Source organism: Periplaneta americana, chromosome 6 (assembly GCF_040183065.1).
Source record: "Periplaneta americana isolate PAMFEO1 chromosome 6, P.americana_PAMFEO1_priV1, whole genome shotgun sequence".
NCBI lineage: Eukaryota > Metazoa > Arthropoda > Insecta > Blattodea > Blattidae > Periplaneta > Periplaneta americana.
The window spans coordinates 15,720,968-15,745,330 of NC_091122.1; the positions used below are offsets into that span (position 1 = coordinate 15,720,968).

Below are 24,363 nucleotides of genomic sequence, written 5' to 3' on the forward strand. Positions count from 1 at the left end.
GGTATAAGTAGTGTTTTTCTCACTGAAACATATTTTTAATTCTGTGGTTCAAAGGCAAAAGGTGATTTCAATTTTTCGCGAAAATGAAACTTTTCGATATGTTGTGCATTCTGATTGTATCTTTATTGTGAAGAACGATGAAATGCATATCTGTATAATTTTTCTCTCTAACCTGTTGTTATGGAATATGATTATTATAATTTTATACAGTCGTTCAAACTTTAAATGCTTGCTCCAGAAAATCTGCAAGAAATGACATCACATTTTTTGGAGCCACAGAATTCTAGAATCATCAGTAGAATAGTTAAAATTAAGATAGATAAAACAATACTGAAATCAATAATTATCTTTGAAAATGAATTTATGGACTTTTTCGGAGAAGGATAAATTTATCTTAAATGCTTGGGAGAGGAAGATGATAAGAATGTATATGGACAGGTATAAGAGTAAGAAATATGGAGAATTAGGACTAATAAGGAATTACGAGATTCATATAAGAATTCAGATTTAGTAGTAGTGGGATGGGCATGTGTTAAGAATGAATCAACAAAGAACAGCACGAAAAGTTTTAGAAGGGAAACTCGGGAAGTAGGAAGACTGGAAGACAAAAATTAATGTGGTTGGACAAGGTTGGACAGATGAATATTAAAAAACTGCGATAGACGTTTTTGGATAGATCAGAATGGGCAGTTGTGTGAGGGTCATCCAAAAAGAAAGTTTCCCTGAGGCCCTTTACAGTAAGAAAAAACAACATCATGGAAAGATTTATTGGAACAGATGCAGTAACTGTTGAGCTATTTTTCAACATATATTCATCCATAGCCTTACTTTGATGTAGTTCTTTTGGAGACTTCCCATTTTGAATTTTTCTTTTTACAAGTCCAATATCAACTTGTGTGATCCTTAGGATAAAAAAGATGCAATATAGTTTTTTCAGTTTAGCAACAAAAATGAAAAAATAGCAAACTATAATCTTCAATATAGCAAAACGGTTTAATTTTTGTAAATCATTCGAAACATTCAATCGCAAACTCGTGGCACCAACATGCGCGAACTTCTTTCTGAGGCTTCGGAGTGGGGGGGGGGGGGGGTCTGTGTAAGCGGGCGACTGCTTACCAGAGCATATTGTTCTATATATTTGTCTGTGGTTCAAACACTCCCCCCCCCCCCCCAACAAGATTGTTGGGCGAGTCCAAGTAAGTATACGCCAATAATTGACGAATTATTCGTCTTTCGCGTAGGTGCCACGAGCGATCGGGCTCTAGTTAAACCCTAGATCATATATAGTTAGTTTATATGATCTAGGGTTAAACACTTTATGAATATAGGAATTATTGTAGTAGCTAGATTTAAGTTACAAAATAGCTATGTTAGCAACACTGATATATATATTTCATACTGAACTATAGAGCTGGCTATCAATGTCATAATTTAGCCATTTTTCCCGCTAGATCTGGTATATTGTATAAGTTAGCGAGTCAAATTTATTAAGTTGTTATTGTTGTAGGGATAGCGATTTATGTAACCTACACAACCTTAACACATTAAGTTTTACATAGATAATATATCAGTTTATCAACGTCAGTAACACTCACACTCGCGCGCGTACTGTGTAATAGCGTGTTTTCAAGAACCATATTGGCAACAATGGTATAGTGTCATAGACGTCATAGTACATGTGGTTTGTAGTCTATGAAATTGATTTCGTAATATATATATTTATGTCTTTAATTAAGCAGTAAAAACATGTAATAAAAAGACAATGTACAGTTTTATGGACGGAGAAGTTTGTGTCCTTTTATTTAAATTCAAATTCGATGGAAGAATTCCTCAACTTACCCTGGTACATTAGTTGAGGTTATGTTGCTTACAGTAAAATTCAACATTTCAATTCATGTTACAATTCTAAGTATTATATGATTAGGTACACTAAATGTAATATGTGAAATTAAATATGAATAAATTTCAGAACACGGATTCCTTATTTTCCCTCTTCAAAATTCCAACCTTGTGTGCATATAAAATAAATTATTCCTCACTGACAATTATGTCTTAAAATGCTAAAAAGAGCAAATTTGTCTTACGTTTGCGCATTATCGTGCTTACGAAAAGGCACTTTTTAGTGCCAGTAATTTATTTTTTGTGTGTACAAGGTTGGAATTTTGAAGTAAGGGAACGGAAGGAATCCATGTTCTGAAATTTATCTTTAAAGAGATTCAAATGATATTGCCCATTTTAAATATGCTCCTCTTGTGTCAGCTGAAGTAGAAGTTTCTCGAAGTACAAGGCTTTGTTGGCTGACAATAGGACATCTTTTTTATTTCAAAATTTGCACAAAGTATTCATTGTATACATTGCAACTCAGAACTCATAAACTGAACTAAAAGAAGCATGCAAAAAAATCATAGCTTACGCCAACTACTGATAATTTTAATAAAATAAAAAGCATACTACAATATCAAATTCCATACTTTAGCTTGCCTCTCATGTGCATGTTATTTTTAAATAGGCCTAAATAGTCCATTGTCATAAACTGATTTATTAATTTATTTTACAACTGAAATTATTACCTAATTAATATTGTTAGGTCATATTTTATATGTTATAGTGCATATTTCTGGAATTTTTAGGTTATAAGTGCATATTTTGTACTGCATATTTTGGAGATCTTTAGATCATAAAAAAAAACCAGGCATAATTATTAATTTAAATACTGCTAGCCTACATTGTTACAATTTGAATAAACTGTACATGATAGCCAACTGTTACAGGTTGAACACATTAAACACGAAAATCGACTTATCACTCTAAACTTAAAACAATGTTTTTGCTAAAATAATAATAAATTATGTAATTACCTGTTAATTATTTTATACATACTCATTTTCAGTTGGTGTCGTTTCAGCTTACGTAATTTTTTTTTTCGTGTCCTCTACAGATTTCATACAGGACAAGTTTTTCAGACATGATGTTTACCTTACACCTAACAATGCACTGCTCGAACGGTCAAAAAAAGAAATATGAAAAGCAACAGTTTCAGGCGGGAATTGTTTGCAACTCTACGGTGTGGTTTTTAATTTATACAGAGTATATGAGTATTGTATATAGTTTTGAAGACAGGCAAGAGATTTTGAGGTTCCCAACATAGAAACGAGAAAGAGGATAGAATTTCGACTACTATGAAGAAAACAGCATTAGAAAATTTACGGTAAAAGTTGAATAGTAAGGCCTGTATCTTTTGAATGCAGAATGGTATGTTAGTCATGCATACTGAAATTTAATGTGGTTCATATGCAGGAGAGATGATCATGCACAAATGTACAGTTTTTTATTTAGTGATGTATAAATGCCTATTTAACTTTGCTTATGAAAATTTGCAAGGTCATACTTAACGATGCTATATTTACTTATGGCATGATTTGTGCTTGAAGTAGGACGTAACACAACTCTTCCTAGGTAGACCCCATGGGCGGAGAGAGAACAGTTTCCTTGGGGGAGGGGGGGAAGCAAAACCATAGAATCCCGATAAACAAGGTTATGGGAGACATTATTTACCTTCTCCCCCTCTTATAGTTTGACCGTGGTACAGTAGCCCTATATCGGAATATGATCATTTAATAATGGTATTTTCGGGGTGCGTATTTCTTACAGTGTTACATCCATATCTGCGATGTTTCGGACCGAGTTGTATAGGGCTGTAGGTCTACTACAAATTATAATAGGGCATAACTTAAAACAATCTCCCAATTTTTCTCTCTCACACACAAACACATGTATGCATCAATAACACTATGTAACAGTGCTAACAGAAACTTTTTTTAGCTGAAGCTTATCTTCCTGAAGATATCATATGAAATGTAAATTCTAATTATTTTACTTAATCTCTCGTCTTTAAGTTTACATATTATACCGGGATCACTTTTCTTTTTTCTGCATTGTTATGCAGTATGTTATTGATATTTCTCCAAGTGGCGGCCTGAACATCTGCAGACTTCTAACACATGATTATAGGCAGTTACAAAAGAAACATTACCGGTACTGTGCTTCCATTCCTCAAGTGAGGTATAGAAATAATTTCTATAAGAATTATTCTTATACATTCAGAAATTTAAAATAAATATTTTAGTCCAGACACATGATCTGAAGACATTAATTCGTCGATTTAAGCACAGAAACTTAATCATAAACAAAAGGAAGAAAAATCTTTTTAATTCAATTATTTCCTAACGTTAACAAAAGAAGAGTTGAGACAAGTTTGAGGGGCAGTGCCGCCCCATAGCTCCTCTTATGGTAGATCCTAAATTAGTTAACTCCGTGGTTAGAGACATAGCCTACTGATTAATGAACATGGTAGTTTCAGTCTTGAATATTATGTATGTATGTTGTATGTATATATGATCACATTCTCATACTTCAATTTGAGCATTTGTATGGAAAGTATCGATATATATGGTTGGTTCCATGCAATAAATATCAAGACCTACTGACAAAACTATTGGTTTCAAAAGATTAAATTGGCGAAACTAGCACACGGGTGATTTTGGAAATGAAAATCATCAAATTTATAAGGAATTTTTTTTTTTTTTTTTTTTTTTTTTTTTTTTTTTTTTTGTCGACATGAAGTTCAATATTTAAGGCTCTCTATTTCAATGAACCCTTGTATTTTCCCTGGACCAAAAATACAATTTTCACATCTAAAATCATCAAAATTTCCTGTGTGCTAGTTTGTCATGTTAAAAGAGACCTAAATTTGGGTGATATGGTCATTTAATATAGTAAGTAAAAAGAATTAAAATTTACTGTTCATTTAGCCATTTACATAAAACAAAAAGTGAACTTGTTAAAAAATGATAACCGAACAATAGTGAAGAGAAAATCGGCTAACTTATGTGACACAGCTCACTGACCTCTGTCTTTTTTCACATACTATTTCAGGAATGTTCCTCATATTGAGGACAATTCTTCTACATTACTAGCAAATGCAGCCTTGAGAAAATTCTCTTCAACTTATAAAATATTGCATGGAAATTTGCAACAAATATTCAGCGATGACTCAGATTCTGATTTGGAGAATGATGAGAGAACAAGTGATGGGGAGAGCAAAACCCCACAGACGAAAGCCAAAACCAGTAATGCTGCACAGGTACTAGACTTTCACTTTTACTTTATTTATACAGAGTGAGTCATTTCTCTTGCCATTTTGGAGTTAACATGACAAGAAAAAACAGATTTTAGTGACATTTATAATTATGAAATTAATTAGGGCCTATTCATCTTTTCTTCAAGTATCCTTGCGAACAGGTTACAGAAGATGTTCAGAGTAGTGTCTACAGTCATTACACGATTGTAGCATGGATTATTGGACTCTGTCGAACATTTCGGTTCTGAATCTAAATTGATCAAAAGTAGTGAATCGCACAATCAGCACTCTCTCCAATGTCCACTGGGATGGCATATACAACACTCTTCTAAAATCTAGGGATAAGTAAGGTTATCATGCTGGCCATAGGCGGAGAAAGAACCATTTCCTTTGGGTGGGGGGGCAAAGCAAAACTATAGAATCCCAATATAACAAGATTATGGGGGACATCATTTATCTCCTCCCCCTGTTAAAAAGTTGTCTTGTAAAAGTGTACAAATCATTAATTAAAAAGTATTCTCTTTCTGATGAGATTAAGCAAACTGTAGGGTTTCATTTAAGAATGTTCTCGATGACATCATAATTCACACAGCAATAATCACAAAAATATTTTGTTTCAATAAAAATGTTCCTTTCTAAATGCAGGGTTTGACACGTGTGAGCCTTCATCCAGAATCCCCTCATTAAATTTTAATTGCAATTATGTGTTACTTTTAATCCATTAAATTGTTACAGACAATTGAAATCAGGTGTGTTTGCCATCCACTATGGAGATCTAAGACTGTGCACAGTTTGAGGGAAGTTTGGACATCAGCTCATTAACAGTTGTTACGTTGTTTTTTTGTTAACCAAATGTTAATTTTCGGAAAAAATATCAGTTTATCTAAGAAGCAGTCTCTGTTGGTTACTGTCACTTTTTATTCCATATCATTTCATTGTTTTTAATTTTTTTTTGTTTCTGTCAACAGATGAAACCATTACAGAGGAGAAAATTTGTGCCATGCTTCCCAGACGAGAGTAAAATCAAGTACCCCAAAGCATCGTCCCTGAGTGCCTTGCAGCAGGAACAGTACATGCAGCTGATGCTGAAGTTCGCTAACAAGAAGTCCACAGTGTTCGTCTCACAGACAGAGCAGAAGGAGCTGAAACAGTACGAGCTGTTGCATGACAAGGTTGTCGCAGAGCGGTATGAGTTCATCCACTTCGTGAAGCAGCGCTGTGCCCTCACACAGGACCGATACCTGCTTATCAATCCTGATGTGAAGAAGTACATCGAGGAGACATGGCAACATCGCCTGAGCAGGGTTACGAGGTACCCGGCTGCATACGAGCCACTGCGGATGTTACCGCTTGTGTATTCTGACAACAGGAAGCCAGTTAGCCTAGTAGTAGAGAAAGACTTGTTGGAACTGGGGTCTATTCCTTTTATAATCACACCAAATTTTAAGAAATCTGTACGGGTTCCTACTGACTACTCGAGAATGGTGTCTAAGATTGCGCCTGACTGCAGGTTGCCAGCATGGGAACGGGCCAAGATTTTGCATAAAGTTCCAGTTAGTCAGGATGAGAATGCAGAGAAATTGGCTCTAGTAAATGGGGCTCATATTGTGATATCTTCAAGTGGTCTGAAACACATTGCTGACAACCATGCCCCAGGATTTGAAAAATCTTGGGATATACCTATAGTGGTGAAAGATTATGCAAGAAATGGTATGTATTGTACGGAGCTCTCTTATTTTATTTCATTAAACAAGTTGATCATATTTTGCATTTTAGGGTATATTTGCATATTTTTAGGTCATAAATATTCGTATTGTACTCATTATTATAGTCCCGACACTGTTATTTCCGGCGTGACTCCGCCTCTTTGCTTACGTCTTAGAAAGTGAAGGCTCTATAAAGTCTAGATAGGTAGTATCGTTCGCCATTTTTGTTCTTACGTTGCCGAACTACGATACGAGGAATCTATTTGCCACACCGTTAAACATTATCATGTCGTAGCTCCTATGATAATAAATCAAATGCACTGTAATTCAGAAAATAATTGAGTGGCAAATAACGTCTTCGTGTGCTTTCTGCGAACGTCAACGAAAGAGCTAAAATGGCGGGCGATTATATTAAGTATTTATCGAGCCTTAAGAAATGAATCAGCGAATCACAAGACGCACACGTTTAAATGTAGCCGACCTGCAACGCGATTGGCTGCCAGAAATTAGAGCGACGGGACTATATATGTGAACATTAATTGTAAAGCTATATAACTACCGTACTGCAATAGTTAAAATGCAACCTATATTAATTTAGAACAAAAACATTGATGAATGAGTTAATGTCAGTAAAGAGTGTTTTAATGTATGTTTCAGGATCTACTAAGAAGGTTGTCTATGTAGACAAAGCTCTTCCCCGAAGCAGTTTGTCTACAATGGAGAAGAACTTCTGGTTTCACAAGTTTGGTGTCAAAGCTTTGATATGCCATGGAAAGCACCCAAAATGCTTTCTGTAAGTATATTACATATAACAATATGTACTGCATAGTCCAAATTATACCAGCACCATTCAGGCTATTTGATTGAAAAACAGACAAGATCCTGCTTTAACAATTCTAATCAATTCTGATCCTATTAGAAAAGTGGACTGACAACAATTTGATGGCCATAAATACTGATAAAACAACGTTTCAAATATTTAGCTTGAAGAAAAAAATCCCAAAACTAAATCTACAGTTCAAGAAAACAAACCTGAGACAAACATATGAAACGAAATATTTAGGGACAATTTTTGATTCAAAATTATCTTGGAGAAATCATATTGAAGCAGTAGTAAACAAATCAACAAAAAGACTTCCAATTTTAAAGAGATAGCTGGAGCCAAGTGGGGTAGTAATCGGCAGACTTTGAACATCACGTACAAAATATTCATCAAGCCAATACTTCTCTACAATGTGGAGGTATTAATTACAGCAAATAATTTCAACCTGAATCGACTAGAAGTATGCCAAAATCAGGCCCTGCGACTAATAACTGGTGCAGCAAAATCAATCCCAATCACGGCAATGCAAGCCCTAACCCAGAACCCTCCAATATATCTCACTCTAGAGGAGCAGGCACTAACACACCATGAAAAAATGCTGCGGTTAACAACAACAAAATGGGAAAAAAAGACTGTTACAACCAACCAAGTTGAAAACACAAAAAAGTTTCCTGTCCAAAGTCACTGAAATAAAAACAGAATTGAATCTCCCTAAATCTAAAGAAAACATTTAAGCAGAGGAAACCCTCTAACCTTCGAACCAATTAACATTCAACTAGATTTAGAAGAACCAGTTACAAAATCTGAAACTTCCAAACCTGTACTAAAAGCGCTGGCATTAGAAGCTGTGAACAATAGATACCCACCAGAAGAATGGTTACATATCTACACAGATGGGTCTATTATCGATAACAACTCAGGATCAGGAATTACGTGTGCATTATTCTCATTTTATCAACCAGCAGGACATCATACAACAAATTTTGATGCGGAAATAATGGCTATTCATATCTCAGTCCAATACCTACTATACAGAATAGATAAATTTCAAAATGCTATCATTCTCTCTGATTCTAAAGCAGCATTATATGCAATAAATTGATATAAAATGATGTCAATCCAAATTAAAGAATGTCACAAAATGATCCAACAACTTCAAAAACTACAGAAAAGAATTCAATTGCAATGGATACCTGCACATTGCGGAATTGCTGGAAATGAAACTGCTGACTTTCTTGCCAAAGAAGGATCCAATTTAATTCAGAATACAAATACAAGCCTACCTTTTACATCCATCAAACGACTAATTAAAAATAAATATAAAATCAAGCAAAACCATGCACTATGTACCAAAGCCAAAGATAAAAAATGGAGTATTTTAATAAAAAAAAACAGAAATTATTCCAGAAATCCCACGTAAATCTGCAGTAGCAAAATTCAGACTGCTTACAGAACACGATTATTTGGCCAAACACTTGAATAAAATAGGAATTTACACAAATCCAAATTGCCCTCTATGCAATAAAGAAGAAGAAATGACTGAAGATCATCTCATAACCTGTGAAGTTCTACCTGATGGATCCACCACAGAGAAATATTGGAGAGCAAGAACGCTAATGGCTTCGTTGCCAAAGCCCAGCATTAGATAACAACAACAACAACACAATTCTAATCAAACAGAAGCATGTCAGATAAAGTTAAGACTGTCTTTACTTATGGAAGTTTTTATTGCTGTATATAGTTGTGCCTGAAATATGGACTAACCAAATTGCATTAGAATAAATAAACATTTTCTAATGAAGCTTTTGAGGAACCAACTACATAAGAATACAGAAAATTAGACCATAAAGAAAAGTACACGATGTCTACACCGAAATGCCCTATTTTTATCATGTTCCCAATACCAAAGTAATAAAGATAAGGGAATTTTGTTCACAAACATAAGTCATATGAGGTACCTCTTGTTACACTCCTCTAAAATGTTCTATCTCCACATATTCATGTATTTTAATTGCAGGATCCATGTGATCATTTACATTATTTTAAACTGATACCTATATCAGAATAAATAAATAAGAAGGACAGTAATTACAATTTAATTACCAGGATAGCATAAAACATTGTATGTTACACGTGGCTTAAAGTCCACTATGTGTTCGTGAAAAATCATAACTTACAAATGAGCCACCAGCATATCTCAATCGACAGAGGCCTTATCTGGAGTTGCGCTTGGACGTGGGTTCGATTCCCACTTGGGCTGATTACCTGGTTAAGTTTTTTTGGAAATATTCTCCAACCTTAAGGTGAATGTCGTGTAATCTATGGTGAATCCTCGGACTCATCTCGTCAAATACCATCTTACTCACTATCACCAATTCTATCAATGCTAAATAACCCAGTTGTTGGTACAACGTCGTTAAATAACCAACTAAAAAAAAAAGCTCACAAATAATGGACACTTTTAGCCACTTGATAAATAACTATTACTCACTTTTATTGCATTAAGCATGGGTGTACTAAGAAGGCATTTATATTCAAGAAGATGAAACTAGGCTACATAAAATACATGAGATTGCTTTATTTTCCGTTATTATTGTATGTCAGATTCTTAAAATGTTTTTTCGAATAAAGTAGGCACTTTTCTAAATATCCAGTGTCTAGTTATTATAACTCAGTTGCTATAAAACCATGGATGGAATCTCATAATTTTTTCCCCTTTTTAGGTTGGAGAGGAGTAACAAAAATAGCCGCATGGCCGATACACGAAACCAAGCACCTGATGATGCCTCTGACACTAATTCTTGGAAGACTACAGACAGTGATGAAAATGAGTCATCCTCTCCGGAGATGAAACCTAGAATCACAAAATGTGAGATGACCAGTCCTGTGAACACACCGCTGAAGAGGAAACATAATAACACAGAGCTGAGTGAGGATGAATGTCACAATTCCGACATCACAGACAGTGAGGCTGGACTGGTCATCGACTGCAGTGATTTAGATATCAGCACCACGAAGAAGAGGAGCAAAGTTGTTAAATCTTCACCTGTGACTGAAAATACAGAGGAAGATTCCCGAATTACAAGAAGTAAGGCTAGATTAATAGCAAAGATGTCGTCCATTAACAAGAGTCTTGGTCAGAAACCAATTCAGTTTGTAAGGAAGACTCTGCCTGATGGTGATTGTGAAACACAGACTCCCAGAGACAGTGAAGAGGTCAGCACAGAGTCATCAGGAGGAAATCTTCAGACACGCAGTGACAGAATTTCCATGTGCTTGAGGAGCCAACAGCACAAGGACGAGAAAGAAGCAGACATGTCCTCGTCTATCAAGGAAGTGGAAGGGAAGGTGAAAGATGGAGGGTGGGTCCCACCTGCCCGTTGTACTAATGTCTCGTACCGGCTGTGGAAGATGCACAAACATGAGAATCAAAAGGAAGACCTTAAGGACAACTTTCTCAAAGGGGATTCCAACAATCGTGAGATTAAAATTATTGTCAGGAATCGAGTGGATGGCCATCAGGTACCAGAATTTTCTTTGAAATGTTTCTTTTTTTTTCAACAGTATTTGTCACTTTTAACATTATCTCATTCATTTAGTCCACACCTGTGGAGTAACGGTCAGCGCGTCTGGCCGCGAAACCAGGTGGCCCGGATTCGAATCCCGGTCAGGGTAAGTTACCTGGTTGAGGTTTTTTCCGGGGTTTTCCCTCAACCCAATATGAGCAAATGCTGGGTAACTTTCGGTGCTGGACCCCGGACTCATTTCACCGGCATTATTACCTTCATTTCATTCAGATGCTAAATAACCTGAAATGTTGATACAGCGTCGTAAAATAACCCAATAAAATAAATCATTCATTTAGGGCTCCAGTTTATATTAAATATGTTTTTCATTTGACCTTAATACAGTCGAACCCCACTTATACATTCCTGCAATTAAAGAGAGACTTTTTTCCTTTCTTTGGTTTCGTAAACTCGTTTATCCAGAATCCTAGTTTTGCTTTTCTTCACTGTGTGATTTTACGAGAGAGGGAGAAAAGCGAGAGAAATAGTGTAGAGCTCTAATAATACCGCGTATTTTGTTCTGTTGTGTAAACCAACAAAATTTTATATTCTAGCAGAGAATAAATTATCTGTAAACAAAACTACCAATGCACTGTAACACTTGAGCACATTAGAACCAGCTGCCATAGAGCATTGACTATTGAGATAAGGTGCGTTCTGCACTTCTGTTGAAGATCTCAGAGATGCTGGGTAACTTTCGGTGCTGGACCCCGGACTCATTTCACCGGCATTATCACCTTCATTTCATTCAGACGCTAAATAACCTAGATGTTGATACAGCGTCGTAAAATAACCCAATAAAAAAAATCTCAGAATGTATTAAGTATTACATTTTAATTAATTTGTGCTCCTTTGATTTCTGCTTACAGAGACAATATAAAAAAATACAGAGAGTATATGTGACACCAAAAATGGAGTACCAGACAGAATATGGAGCCGAATGCCTTACACAGAGTGAATTAACTCGGAACTGGATTTCACTCTACTTTAGACCCGAAACTCATCTGTTGAGAGGTATGTTTTTATATTTAATGTGCAGTACCATCTCAGTATTTCTTTTATTAGGAAATTTATGTGTACTAAGATAGCCCACGGATTAACAAGCTGCTCTGAGATTATGCATATGTATAAGTTTGAATTCTGCATGGGTTGATTATCTGGTTGGGGTTTTTCTTTACGTTTTTCTTCAATAATGAGGAGTTGGATGCAAGAAGGGCTTGAAAGAGTAAATGTTTACAGAAACAAGTGGTCAAAGTTTTGTTTTAAGTTTCATTTGTAATACATTTTGAAATGTCTGCACGTCCAAGCACTGAATATGTAGAACTCAACGCAATGTAATACACTGTACTTATTCTGAGCTGTGTTACCGCATGCCTTTTTCCGCTGGCTGTCAAGGACAGACTACAGATACTACTGTTGTTTTCGATATTAGACTTTTGTCGAATTGTGGCCAAGTACATAGGAAACATGGCTGTTGAATGAAAATAGGGGGGGGGGGGAAATCGTAGCTTCAGGGAGAATAGAGTTGCCATTACCCTGTTCACACTTGACTCTGTTTAGGCTGAATAATCGAGGTTCTACTGGGAGTTTCATCTTGTAGTGTTTCTTAAGGCCATCAGTATGGGGATAAAAATGTTGTTGTTGTCTAGTGCCTAGCAATTGGCAATGAAGCCATTAGCAGTCGTGCTTCCCAATACTGTTGAACTGTAGTTTCTTCTGATCTTAATGCTTCACAGGTCTTCAAGTGGTCTTCATTCATTTCGTGGCTTTCATGTAACTGTTTTCTTAATGGGCACCAGTTTTTACAATAGGGATAAAAATGTTTGAATCCAAAAATTTAGAGCTAAGTTGTATGAAAAATGCACCACATACAGAGATAGCTGGTTGCAAGTATTTTGTTAGTATTTATTTATTTATTTATTTAACCTGGTAGAGATAAGGCTGTCAGGCCTTCTCTGCCCCTCTACCAGGGGATTACAACTATAATATGAACAATAAAATTACAATTAATATTAAATTTACAATTACAATTACAATAAAAATTAAAGTACGACAAGATTACCTGATTAATGAAAGCTAGACATTTTATCATAGAAGTTAAGAACAAAGAATATTTTTGTATTTACTGAATTACAAATTAAACCTACAATAACAAAAATCTATAATGATGAAATTACCGGATATTGAAATATTTTGTGATAGATTAAGAGAACTATTTACAAGAAACCATGTCTGAACGAGTCTCAATTACTGACCAAGTGCCTAGTATGTGTTTGAATTCAATTTTATTTCGACAGTCCCTGATGCTAGCAGGTAAAGAATTCCAGAGTCTTGGCAGGGCTATTGTGAAAGAGGATGAGTATGAGGAGGTTCGATGGGATGATATTGTTAGTATTGTTTCATGGCGAGAGCGTGTGTTCAGATTGTGGTGGGAAGAAAGGTAAGTGAAGCGAGATGACAGGTACGAAGGAATAGAAGAGTTCAAGATTTCGAAGAGAAGGAGAAGTGAATGTAAATTTCTTTTCTTATCTAGTTTAAGCCAACCTATTGTTTCCAGGGATGGGATAATATGATCATATTTACGAACATTGCTTACAAAACGTACACACAAGTTATGAGCACGTTGAAGTTTCGTTTTGTTGTCGCTGGAAAGGTCAGTCAGTAAAATGTCAGCATAGTCAAAATAGGGAAATACAAGCGTCTGCACAAGGGACTTTTTTAAGCAAGAGGGAAGATGAACATTTATCCTTTTTAGCATATGGATAATAGAATATACTTTTCTGCAGGTTTCTGTGATTTGCATGTCCCAATTGAGATTGGGACATTGTGAAGGCCAAGATTTTTTACCGAAGAACTGAAAGGGATATGCACTGTACTTACTTTAACGGGGGAAATGTTGAGGTGCTTTACGTAAATATGTAAGAGAGACACATTTTATTTGCAGTGCGTGTAAATGCTAGCACATCAGAAGTTATGATGGTTGACGAGCGCTCGCTGCAGGAAATAGCTCAAGAAAGCATTCAGCAGACTGGCCGTCCGAACAGCACCGTGCTGGGAACAATGTACAACGTGCTGCTCGGACTGGTGGACCTCGAACCAGGACATTATCTTCTGTCTCACACTGCCAAGTTGGGTGCATTTGTCAATCTGCGTCAGAGTGTGAAGTAAGCAAGTTTTCTTCATCATAATACTATACAGTCAACTCCCAAGTACAATAAAAACCCAGTTTTAACGTTCTCGTTTTTAAGGAATAATCTGTTAAGTCCCAGCCAAATTACCATAAGAATAATGTAATTAATTCCCGCTTTTAAGGAATACTTTTCAAGTGGATTTTGTGATAATGAAGCCCAAATATCAACTTTACTTTCAGTAATCAATAGTACCAGCATATTCAGTAACACATCTCAAGCGGCATTATTCTTTATATAGTCCCGTCGCTCTAATTTCCGGTAGCCAATCGCATTGCAGGTCGGCTACATTTAAACGTGTGCGTCTTGTGATTCGCTGATTCATTTCTTAAGGCTCGATAAATACTTAATATATTCGCCCGCCATTTTAGCTCTTTCATTGGCGTTCGCAGAAAGCACACGAAGACGTTATTTGCCGCTCATTTATTTGCTGAATTACATTGAGTTTGATTTATTATCATAGGAGCTACGACATGATAATGTTTAACGGTGTGGCAAATAGATTCCTTGTATGGTAGCTCGGCAACGTAAGAACAAAAATGGTGAACGATACTACCTACCTAGACTTTATAGAGCCTTCACTTTCTAAGACGTAAGAAAAGAGGCGGAGTCACGCCGGAAATAACAGTGTTGGGACTATAGTTCTCTACGGTCTTGCTTCGCATTATTTGCTTGTTTTGTTCTCGCAAGTTCTGTGGATCCAGTTTCGAAGTTGTTCGTTAGTTTATGCTGTTTTATGCATCATTATAATGGCGACAAAATAGAAGAAATTAACTATCGGACTGGAAATGAAAACAGTAAAGGGTGTTGAGGTTAATCCTCAAGTAACACTAACGCAAATGGCAAAAAGCATGGTTTGCCAACTGCCTCATTATGGGAAATAATGAAGAAGAAAAAAGGAATATCGACTGCCTAGTTTCAGTGTGGTTCTGGTTCAACCAAATGGAAAAACATTCGTGCCTCACCATTTGAAGAGTTGGAAAATATTATAATGAAATGTATTGTAAATAATGCGAGCTTATGTGAGGGCAGCAATGAAACTCCGGGTTCCTTAAAAGCCATTTGTAAGTAAATAATAATTGTACGCCTAATTAAATAATTATATTTCGTATATAACATACATATTAGTACTAATTAATTTAAACTTTCCTTCTCATTTTAAATCCCCCTTGTAAGGAAAAGAAAAGTAATCCTTCAGAGATTCGTTAAAAAGTGGTTCTATTGTATTTGTGCACAGATGCAGTTTGTTGCATTGGGGAATAACGCATTACTAGTAACAGATACTTTAGTCCACCGTTGTGGCCGAGGGGTTAGCGATTGTACTTCCAAACCCGTAATCCCGGGTTCGATTCCCAGTCAGAACAAGTTGCCTGGTGAGGTTTTTTTGGGGTATAATATGGATGAATATCAGGTAACTTTATCAGGCGATTGGAACCCCACTCATCTCGTCACTTCCTTTCCTCCCCCATCATCCCATTTCAGGTCACTCTACCGGCAGCCTCCCGAAGCTGCTGACTCTCTTGACCGGCCTCTGTGGAATGTTGGAATGTAGTTCAGCGATGTTGGATGGCTTCTGCAACGGCACCCAAGGCAGACCTACTCGGGGAAGGAGTTTTGTCTCGGACTGACAGGGGTGCCTTGGAGGAATTTGCCGAAGCAGGAATGGTATATGGATTCTGTCGGCTATATGGGACCGGTCGTTAAGGGAGTCATATGGTTAGGGCGGTGTGCGTAGGGAATCTGTGGCATGCAACTCATTCCATATCGAGGATTAGCAAAACAGATCTCAATAGGTTGCAGTGCTGGGCCATCTGGCAGTTAAATTCATTTCCATTCCATTCCAACGCTTACTTATCCAAAGTAATGCTCGGTAACTGTGTGATTATTTGCTTTTATCAATAACGAAGTAACAAAAATATCATTACTATATTTTTTATCGCTTGCAATTCGCTTGTATATTTTGTTGTAAGAATCTCAGACAGTGTAATACCAGCCTTATTTGTAATAATAATGTCGATAATTTCAACAATGAGTACACTATTAATGCATTCTCTTGCTTGCTCTAGGCCCGCTCATATCCACTTGGTTTGTTACGGCAATTATATTTCCACCATCCCAGCTCTGTAGGTTGCTTGGTTGTGTTCTCAATCCTTCTCTTTCTTACATCAGCTGCGCAACAATAGTGTCTACTATGAATAAATTTAAACAATCGTGCATATCCTAAAATCTGACATAGAAATGTCCGAATTATAATTCTTATGAATAATTTCGAGGGAAAAATTGTTCCGGGGCTGGGCATCGAACCCGGGACCTTTGGTTTAACGTACCAATTCTTGTATAATTTTTATGAATACTATATAGAAACTCCTTAGATATTTTTAAAAGGCATATTTAACTGCTAACATTGTGGGCCCTTTTTTTTTTCTACAAATCTAGTTCATGGGCATTCACTATTAATCTATTTTTATTATGTAATGTAATGTGTGTCCAGAACACAAAGTTTCTTCCTTAGGCAGTGAAATTAGAGGTAAACTTTAACTGTTCTCCCTTGAATTGTGCGTGTTTTTCGAACATCCGCGCAACTCCTTTAAAGCAGTTTACTATAATTTATATTTATAATATAAAACTGTAGCCCCACCTTAGGAAAAGAGACAAGTTACAAGAGTAAAGATAATTTTTAGGGTTTGAAATGTACAATTTTGAGGTGCATGCTAACCAAATGAATAGAGTATCTTCTTTTTGTTTTGAACACCTACATTCAAATCTTGGAGTGTCCAAATGGAATTTTTGGTATGTGCGTGTGTGTGTGTGTGTGTGTGTGTGTGTGTGTGTGTGTGTGTGTGTGTGTGTGTGTGTGGGGAGGGGGGAATGCATTTGGAGCTAGTTTTTAAGAGAACATCCATTTTCCTTGCCACAATTCCAATACATATATATTATAATGGGTCCACACCTGTGGAGTAACGGTCAGCGCGTCTGGCTGCGAAACCAGGTGGCCCGGGTTCGAATCCCGGTCGGGGCAAGTTACCTGGTTGAGGTTTTTTCCGGGGTTTTCCCTCAACCCAATACGAGCAAATGCTGGGTAACTTTCGGTGCTGGACCCCGGACTTATTTCACCGGCATTATCACCTTCATTTCATTCAGACGCTAAATAACCTAGATGTTGATACAGCGTCGTAAAATAACCCAATTAAAAAAAAATTATAATGGTGTTTAGACATTAATAATAATAATTATTTGCATGTTTGACATTAGATTCAAGATTTGTGGTTTTTAAACCCTACTAAGGATGGAGAATTTTTTAATGGAGAATTCGTAAGTGAGCAAACCAACATGACTGTCATTGCTTATAGGCCTCCAGGAAAGCTACACTTAAGATAATTCATACTTATTTTTTTGCATCTGGTTTAATTTAAAACTTTATCTTTCATTCAGGTATGGCCGCTTTAATCTCCATGACATGTACAGAATAGATGTGAGGGCCAAGCCTGTCTTAGAGAACTCAGTATGGATTCCTATAGATCATAATGTCGTAACACCATTCCATAGGATCTTCAACAGAATTCCAGGAACATTCCCGCCAGTACGTTATGTTGGAGGTAAGATGACGGTACTGTGGTGTTTGTTTGAGAAATTTAGATTTATGACAGATTCATCACAGCACTTGATGCAATTTAGACAGAAACTTTTCTTCTCCTATATCCATCAGTTTTTTGGTTCATCACTCTAGCCGACTCCAAGTATATGTTCAGAGGGGAAAAGGAGAGATGTGTTCGCCATCCAGTTAACGAAAAATTCGAAATGAAAGAAAAAGCATTCAGGAGACATCTCACTGTATTAAATTCTCTCAAGAGGTTCCAGTCTATGGAAGACAAAAATCTACAAAAGAACTAATTACTTTTTTCTGGCACAAATATCTCCATTTTCCGGTTTTCCATCCTCGATGTTTTTACCGGACAGCCATTGAGATTTATTGCAAGATTATTGCAACAAAATGTAGACTACGTAACGGAAGTGAATGGAAGCATCTGTAGGAAAGTAGAAAATGTTCGTGTGACACTTTGTCAGTATAATATATACAGGGTTATGGAGAAAATTCTGGCACATTTGAAATTGCCTTAATTTCTGTAGTTTTAGATTTCCTGCACCAGGAATTTCGGGAGTTTTGTTTACAATCGGCTCTCCAATCCACAATGAATTTTTGGGCAATTCAGACCCAGCCACATTTCTTTTCTTTCTCTTCCTGATCAGTTTCAGCATTATTCTTTCTTGACCCACTCTTTCTAGCACAGCTTCGTTTTTTATTTTGTCTATCCATTTCACACGTTCCATTCTTCTTCATCCACATTTCAAATGCTTCCAGTTGTTTCTCTTCAATTTGTTGTTATGTCCATGTTTCTGCTCCACACAATACCACACTCCACACAAACCACTTCAGTAGTCTCTACTTTAGTTCCTTTTCCAACGATCCGCAGAAAATGCTCTTTTTCTATTAAAAGCTTCCATTACTATCCTCCTTTTGATTTCCTAGCAGCAGCTCATGTTACTGCTTATAGTACATCCCAAGTGTTTGAAGTTGTCCACTTGCTCCACTGCTTCATTTCGAATTCGCATGTTTACCTTCTTTATTTTCCTTCCGATAGCCATGGTCTTCGTCTTATTTGCATTTATCTTCATCCCATACTGCTCACAGCTGCCATTTAGCTGCAGTAGCATATAACTTAGTATCTTCTCCTCTTCTGCTAATGCCAGATCACAAATTCTATGCACTTTATTCTTCTTTCTTCTACTGTCACCCCTCGCATATTCTGAAAATCTTCCAGGTAGATGTTGAATAGTGTAGATGATAGAGGACATCCTTATTTTATAATTAATCTTCATTAATATGCTACAGTTAATTTGAATTATGTTTCAAAATGCAGTGGCAATGTAAATACATGCGCGAAAAATTGAGAATATTTTAATTTACGCTAATTTCTTTTCATTTATATACAGGTACAGTGACTGTGCAAATAAAATTGTGTAGAAAAAGGTAAATTTATAGCTTAAACAACTCTGGGCTTGTTCGTATCAAATCTATACCTCAGAGATCCAAATTTTGCGATGTTGAGATTATAGCACTGTTGAATTTCTTATGGTGACATCTATCTAAAGGTATCCTCTGTTAAGTCCCGGGACAACTGATTTCAGATTTTAATGAATTTTTTTTTTCAAAGAAATGGAATAAAATGAATAAATGGATGTGTCCTGTACTAACCTTAGGTGAGTTGAAAGTGCCCTCCACCAACTTGTAGACACTTCTGTGCACGTCTTAACAGGTTCATATAGACATATGCCAATTCGTCACAGCAATAGTGTGGATGCTGTTCCTGATGTTATCCTTCAATTCATCAATAGTATGGGGATTCTGCTTGTACACTTTCCCCTTTAAGTACTCCCATAAATAAAAGTCACATGTTGACAAATCTGGTGACCGTGGTGACCACAAGCCTTTGCTTACAGTCCACTCTTCAGTGAACATCTGATAAATATGCATAAGTGACCTCACAGATGTGTGAGATGTTGCTCCATCTTGTTGAAAAAAGCAGTAATTATGGTCCTCTTCTGTTAGTTGGCGATAAAATTCATCAAAGAAGGTCAAGTATACGTCCGTGTTGACTGTGGTGTCAAAGAATATTGGACCGATAATGCATTTCAGTCATAACGCACCACACACCGATCTTCAGATGTTAACTGAAGAGTAGACTGTGAGCAAAGTCTTGTGACCATCACAGTCACCAGATTTGTCGACATGTGACTTTTATTTATTGGAGTACTTGAAGGGGAAAGTGTACGAGTAGAATCCCCATACTATTGATGAATTAAAGGATAACATCAGGAATAGCATCCAGACTATCACCCAGGAAGAATTGGCATGTGTCTATATGAACCTGTTAAGACATGGAGAGAAGTATTTAGATGTTGGTGGAGGGCACTTTCAACATCTATTATGAAGGTTAGTAATTTATTCATTTTCTTTCATTTCTTTGAAAAAGTTTGTTTCAAATAAAATAAGATGAAACAGGCCAGTTTTATCTGCCCAACCCTGTATTAGAGTTATGTACTACGATAAGTCCCACATAACTCTTCCTACTTTTATGTATGTCTTATACTTTCCAAGTTATACTATGGTTCCACTACATCAAAAATAAAAGAAATGTTTGTAACTTTACCAGGGATGAAAGAAAAAAAAACGTGTAATTTGTTTTTTGCCTTTCTCCTAAAGTTGATAAAATGGACTTATTATACAATACCTCTGAGGGACAGAAATGTACATCTAACGAGTGAAGTTGATTTTGAAATATTGTTGAAATATTTCGTACATAATGTAATCTCGAAATTTTAAATTGGTATTGTGTTCGAACTTGGCTAGTATTAAAAGTGTGTATATCCATATTATCTGTAATGTATAGATTTCGATATTCAATTGTGAGCAGGATAGATAGAAATATTAATTGTGTAACTTTTTTTTTTTTTTCCAGGAAAACCTGTTTCAAAGAAGAAAAAGAAAAAGAAGAACAAAAACAAAAAAAAGAATGCAAAACAGGAGTGAAGCAGTCACAGTAATTAAATTCTCTTATATTCATTTTGAACGAATAGATATGCAAGACACATTGTTCATTGATGAAGATATAAAAGAGATATACATAATATGAAACATTTAATTCTCTTAAGTTTGTCATAATTGGCTTAACTGAAGGCTTACGAAGTCGTCAGGATTCATAAGTGAAGTTTAATAAATATGTCATTAAAAGCTATGTTGTGAATACTTACAATTCCTTCTATGAGCATAGTAATTTTTCTTTTGTGGACTACTGATTCATAATAATAAAATTTATTATTATTACTGTTATTCGTATCTATTATTTTGATCTTTAGTTGAAAGAAGAGAAACTTGCTCATTGCGATTTTTCCTCATTTTTGCACATAGTTGTTTTTTTGAAACCTTTGAGGAAATGGCTTCATCTCTCTCTCTTTTTATAGCTGTATTGGTACAACTCTGAACACGAAAATCTTGTGATGAAACCATGTTTTTATGACTTGCATCTACTTCAAAAGGTGATTATGAATCGTCTGGTAAAGCCAAATAATTTTACATGGCGTGGAATAGCATGCTAATAAATTAGTTTTTGAAGACGTCTTTTGACATTAGAATTTTAAGGCATAGTATTATCATTACTACTACTACTATTATCTTGCTCAGGATAGGGACCATGACGGGCTTATCCGAGGGCACTTACTTATCTATAAGGATCAGTGAAGTTCGCCTTTTCCTCACCACCACCGTCTAGTGCAGAAGACCAGAAAGGTTTGGGAGCTCTATCCTTCTCCTTTTTGCATCAGTGCTATGTATACATATTTTATTTTCAAGTGCCTCTCTTTCCTTATATGGATATGACCAGGATTGTTCTTATACATTCTTTCTAGAAGTAACCTACCAAAGTCATAGATCATCTTGTCATCATACACACAACACAGTATGATAATGGCAATAAAGATACACCATTAGCTTTAGGTTCTAGAATAGCAAATGGCACTTTAAAAAATAGGTTTTTTTAATGTATAAGTTATGTGTTACATTATATTCTTTATTGAGAACTGAACCTTTTAATTGTCATTTCTTAAATAACTGTATGGGTGTCACCAAGCATTCTATTATTTATAATGGATAGGAGTTCATTACCTATGTTAATAAACCAGGTGATAAAAGGCTCGCTAGTTGCACAGTGGGTTAAAAGTCATTCTTCAAGAATGCTGGTGATACCACAGTCTACTATATACAGTCGCGAAGCTCAATATATAGTAAAAATGCAAACATGGGTAGTTGCCCACCACTAGGATCGCTACTATCGCCTCATCATCGCAGATCTCTCTCCTAGCAGACGACAAAATATGTTACACTTTCGTTGTCATGTTCTTTTGGAAAAATTAACACCTTCCTTCCATTATTGAAATATTAAATGCATAAAGTTAATTTATTATTTTAATGAAGTATATTAAATTCCACTATAAACTCGAAGATACCTGCAAGAAATAAGTTAATATAATTTTTGTTTGTGCAAAACGAACTGAAATTTACTATAATAGCTTCACTCATTCAAGATTATAGCGATAATTAACTATGAAACCAATAAATATTAATTTGCATTTCCCATAATAATAATAATAATAATGGAAATAGGAATTAATGGAGTAACTTACGTGTACCGGTACTTGTAGTGTAGGCTTACGTAGTTAACAAAGTGGGATAACGTTAAGCAATAATAATCACACCAGAATTGGAAATAAAACGTGATCAATAAATTTTATTGTAACAGACTTTTTCTATGTAACTAGTAAAGCAACAAATAAAAGTAACAACAAAATTAACAGCTATAATTAAAAACATGTCCTTTGAAAAAAAAAAGTAGGCCTAAGCAATAATAATCCCACCAGAATTGAAAATAAAACGTGATCAATAAATGTCATTAAAACAAAACTTAATTTTTCTACGTCTTTAGTAAAATAACACATAAAAATAATAACAAAATTAATAGCTACAATTAAAAATATATCCTCTGAAAAAAAAAAAAAAAAAGTAGACCTAACCTTTATTTCTCTGGAAATTGAGCAGCCTAAGTGACAGAAGTTTAACTGGTATCTAATGTCCTTTCGGTTAGACTGAAACATTTCATTGTGAAATTTAAGGATATAATGTATTCTAACAGTCACAAGGAACTTCAAAATTAAGAGTTTTGTTTCTGCATAGCATTCTTGTGGAAACCCAGGAACCTTTCTAGATCTTTCGGAAATCGGAAAAAGGATAACTCTGGCCTCTTTCTCTTACTGTTGCTACAATTTATAGCACTACAAACGTCTCCTCCTTGTCCCATATTATTATTCAAATTATTATATTTTAGCCATTAACATTTTCATTACAACCAATAACGAACATTTCACAAGCATCAATGTGAAATACGCAACGAGCTAGCACTCGATAGAAATACGACACAGTCCAAAGTCGACCATGGACAGTCTATTGTTTCTAGTTGCTAACTGCTTGGAGTGCTTTATCACGGGATTTGCAAAAAAACACCTCAAGCTTCGCGACTGTATATAGTAGACTGTGATGATACTATAAAATATAATCTCTGGTTTGTTAAGTAGCTCCTAGAAAACACTGTTGAAATTTGTGAACACATTTTCTGTACGTACAAATATTTCTTTGAATGAAAGCAAAGCTCACAGTACAGACTGTACCCCCCATACCTTTGACAATGCACTTTCTGTATATGTTATACGCCATTTTTGGGAAAAAGAAAATTGACTATTATCCACCAACCACGAGAAAATCCAGTGCAAGAATTTGTCCAGCATTACATCATTTACTGAAGTGAAAGATAAGGAGAACATGAGCAGGAGAATGACAGTTCAAAAACATATGCTCTAATGCATCGTTTCTCAAACTATGGTCTGCAGACTACCTGTGGTCCTCGAGGTCTGTCCTTGTGGTCCTTCAAAAAAGACAGAAGAAAAAATAAAATTCATTCACTATTGTGTATCACACTATAGCTTAAAATCTCAGAGTTTGGAAATGACACATGGCAAACGAATTTCACTTTTTCTCCCAGTACTGCATTTTATGAAATTTATTACCCTACCCGTCTATCGACTTCCCACTCTACTCTCAGCAACAAAAGAGGGATTTAAAGCACTATGAACGTGGTGTTTTTCGACATCTTTTCCCTGCACATCTGGCGCCGCGCCTGTAACCCAGCCAGGGACCACCCGAATTCATAAGAGAGGACCAAAGTACCAAACCTTAATTCAATTTTAAAGTATAAATATAGGCCTATTGGTATTAAAATATGCTGCGAAAATTATAAATTTGCTTTTGAAGGGAACAAGAGTAAGGTGGTCTGCA

The 24,363-nt window shown here is 35.8% G+C and overlaps 1 protein-coding gene across 3 annotated transcripts; it reads left to right on the plus strand.

The window, feature by feature from the left end:
• Positions 1-1,649: 1,649 nt before the first annotated feature.
• On the plus strand, positions 1,650-21,312 carry LOC138701044 (little elongation complex subunit 2-like). Of its 3 annotated transcripts, none has more exons than XM_069827578.1 (9): positions 1,650-1,843; positions 4,936-5,143; positions 6,109-6,850; positions 7,504-7,639; positions 10,393-11,191; positions 12,105-12,249; positions 14,180-14,399; positions 17,856-18,019; positions 20,942-21,312. In XM_069827578.1, the coding sequence occupies exons 1-9, from the start codon at positions 1,818-1,820 to the stop codon at positions 21,010-21,012; spliced, it is 2,511 nt and encodes an 836-aa protein (XP_069683679.1). In that variant the 5' UTR covers positions 1,650-1,817; the 3' UTR covers positions 21,013-21,312. The 3 variants fall into 3 exon arrangements, with proteins under 3 accessions (XP_069683679.1, XP_069683680.1, XP_069683678.1); XM_069827579.1 differs by having other exon boundaries at positions 1,662-1,681; XM_069827577.1 differs by lacking the exon at positions 1,650-1,843 and adding an exon at positions 2,155-3,208.
• Positions 21,313-24,363: the final 3,051 nt, after the last annotated feature.

What these genes read in the sequence shown, in the direction of transcription:
- LOC138701044 (XM_069827577.1), top strand. Translation starts at nt 3,180, where the DNA reads ATGAAGAAAACAGCATTAGAAAATTTACG. An exon ending in AAACCAGTAATGCTGCACAG is followed by an intron (nt 5,144 to 6,108) that starts GTACTAGACTTT and finishes TTCTGTCAACAG; the next exon opens with ATGAAACCATTACAGAGGAG. An exon ending in ATCGAGTGGATGGCCATCAG is followed by an intron (nt 11,192 to 12,104) that starts GTACCAGAATTT and finishes TTCTGCTTACAG; the next exon opens with AGACAATATAAAAAAATACA.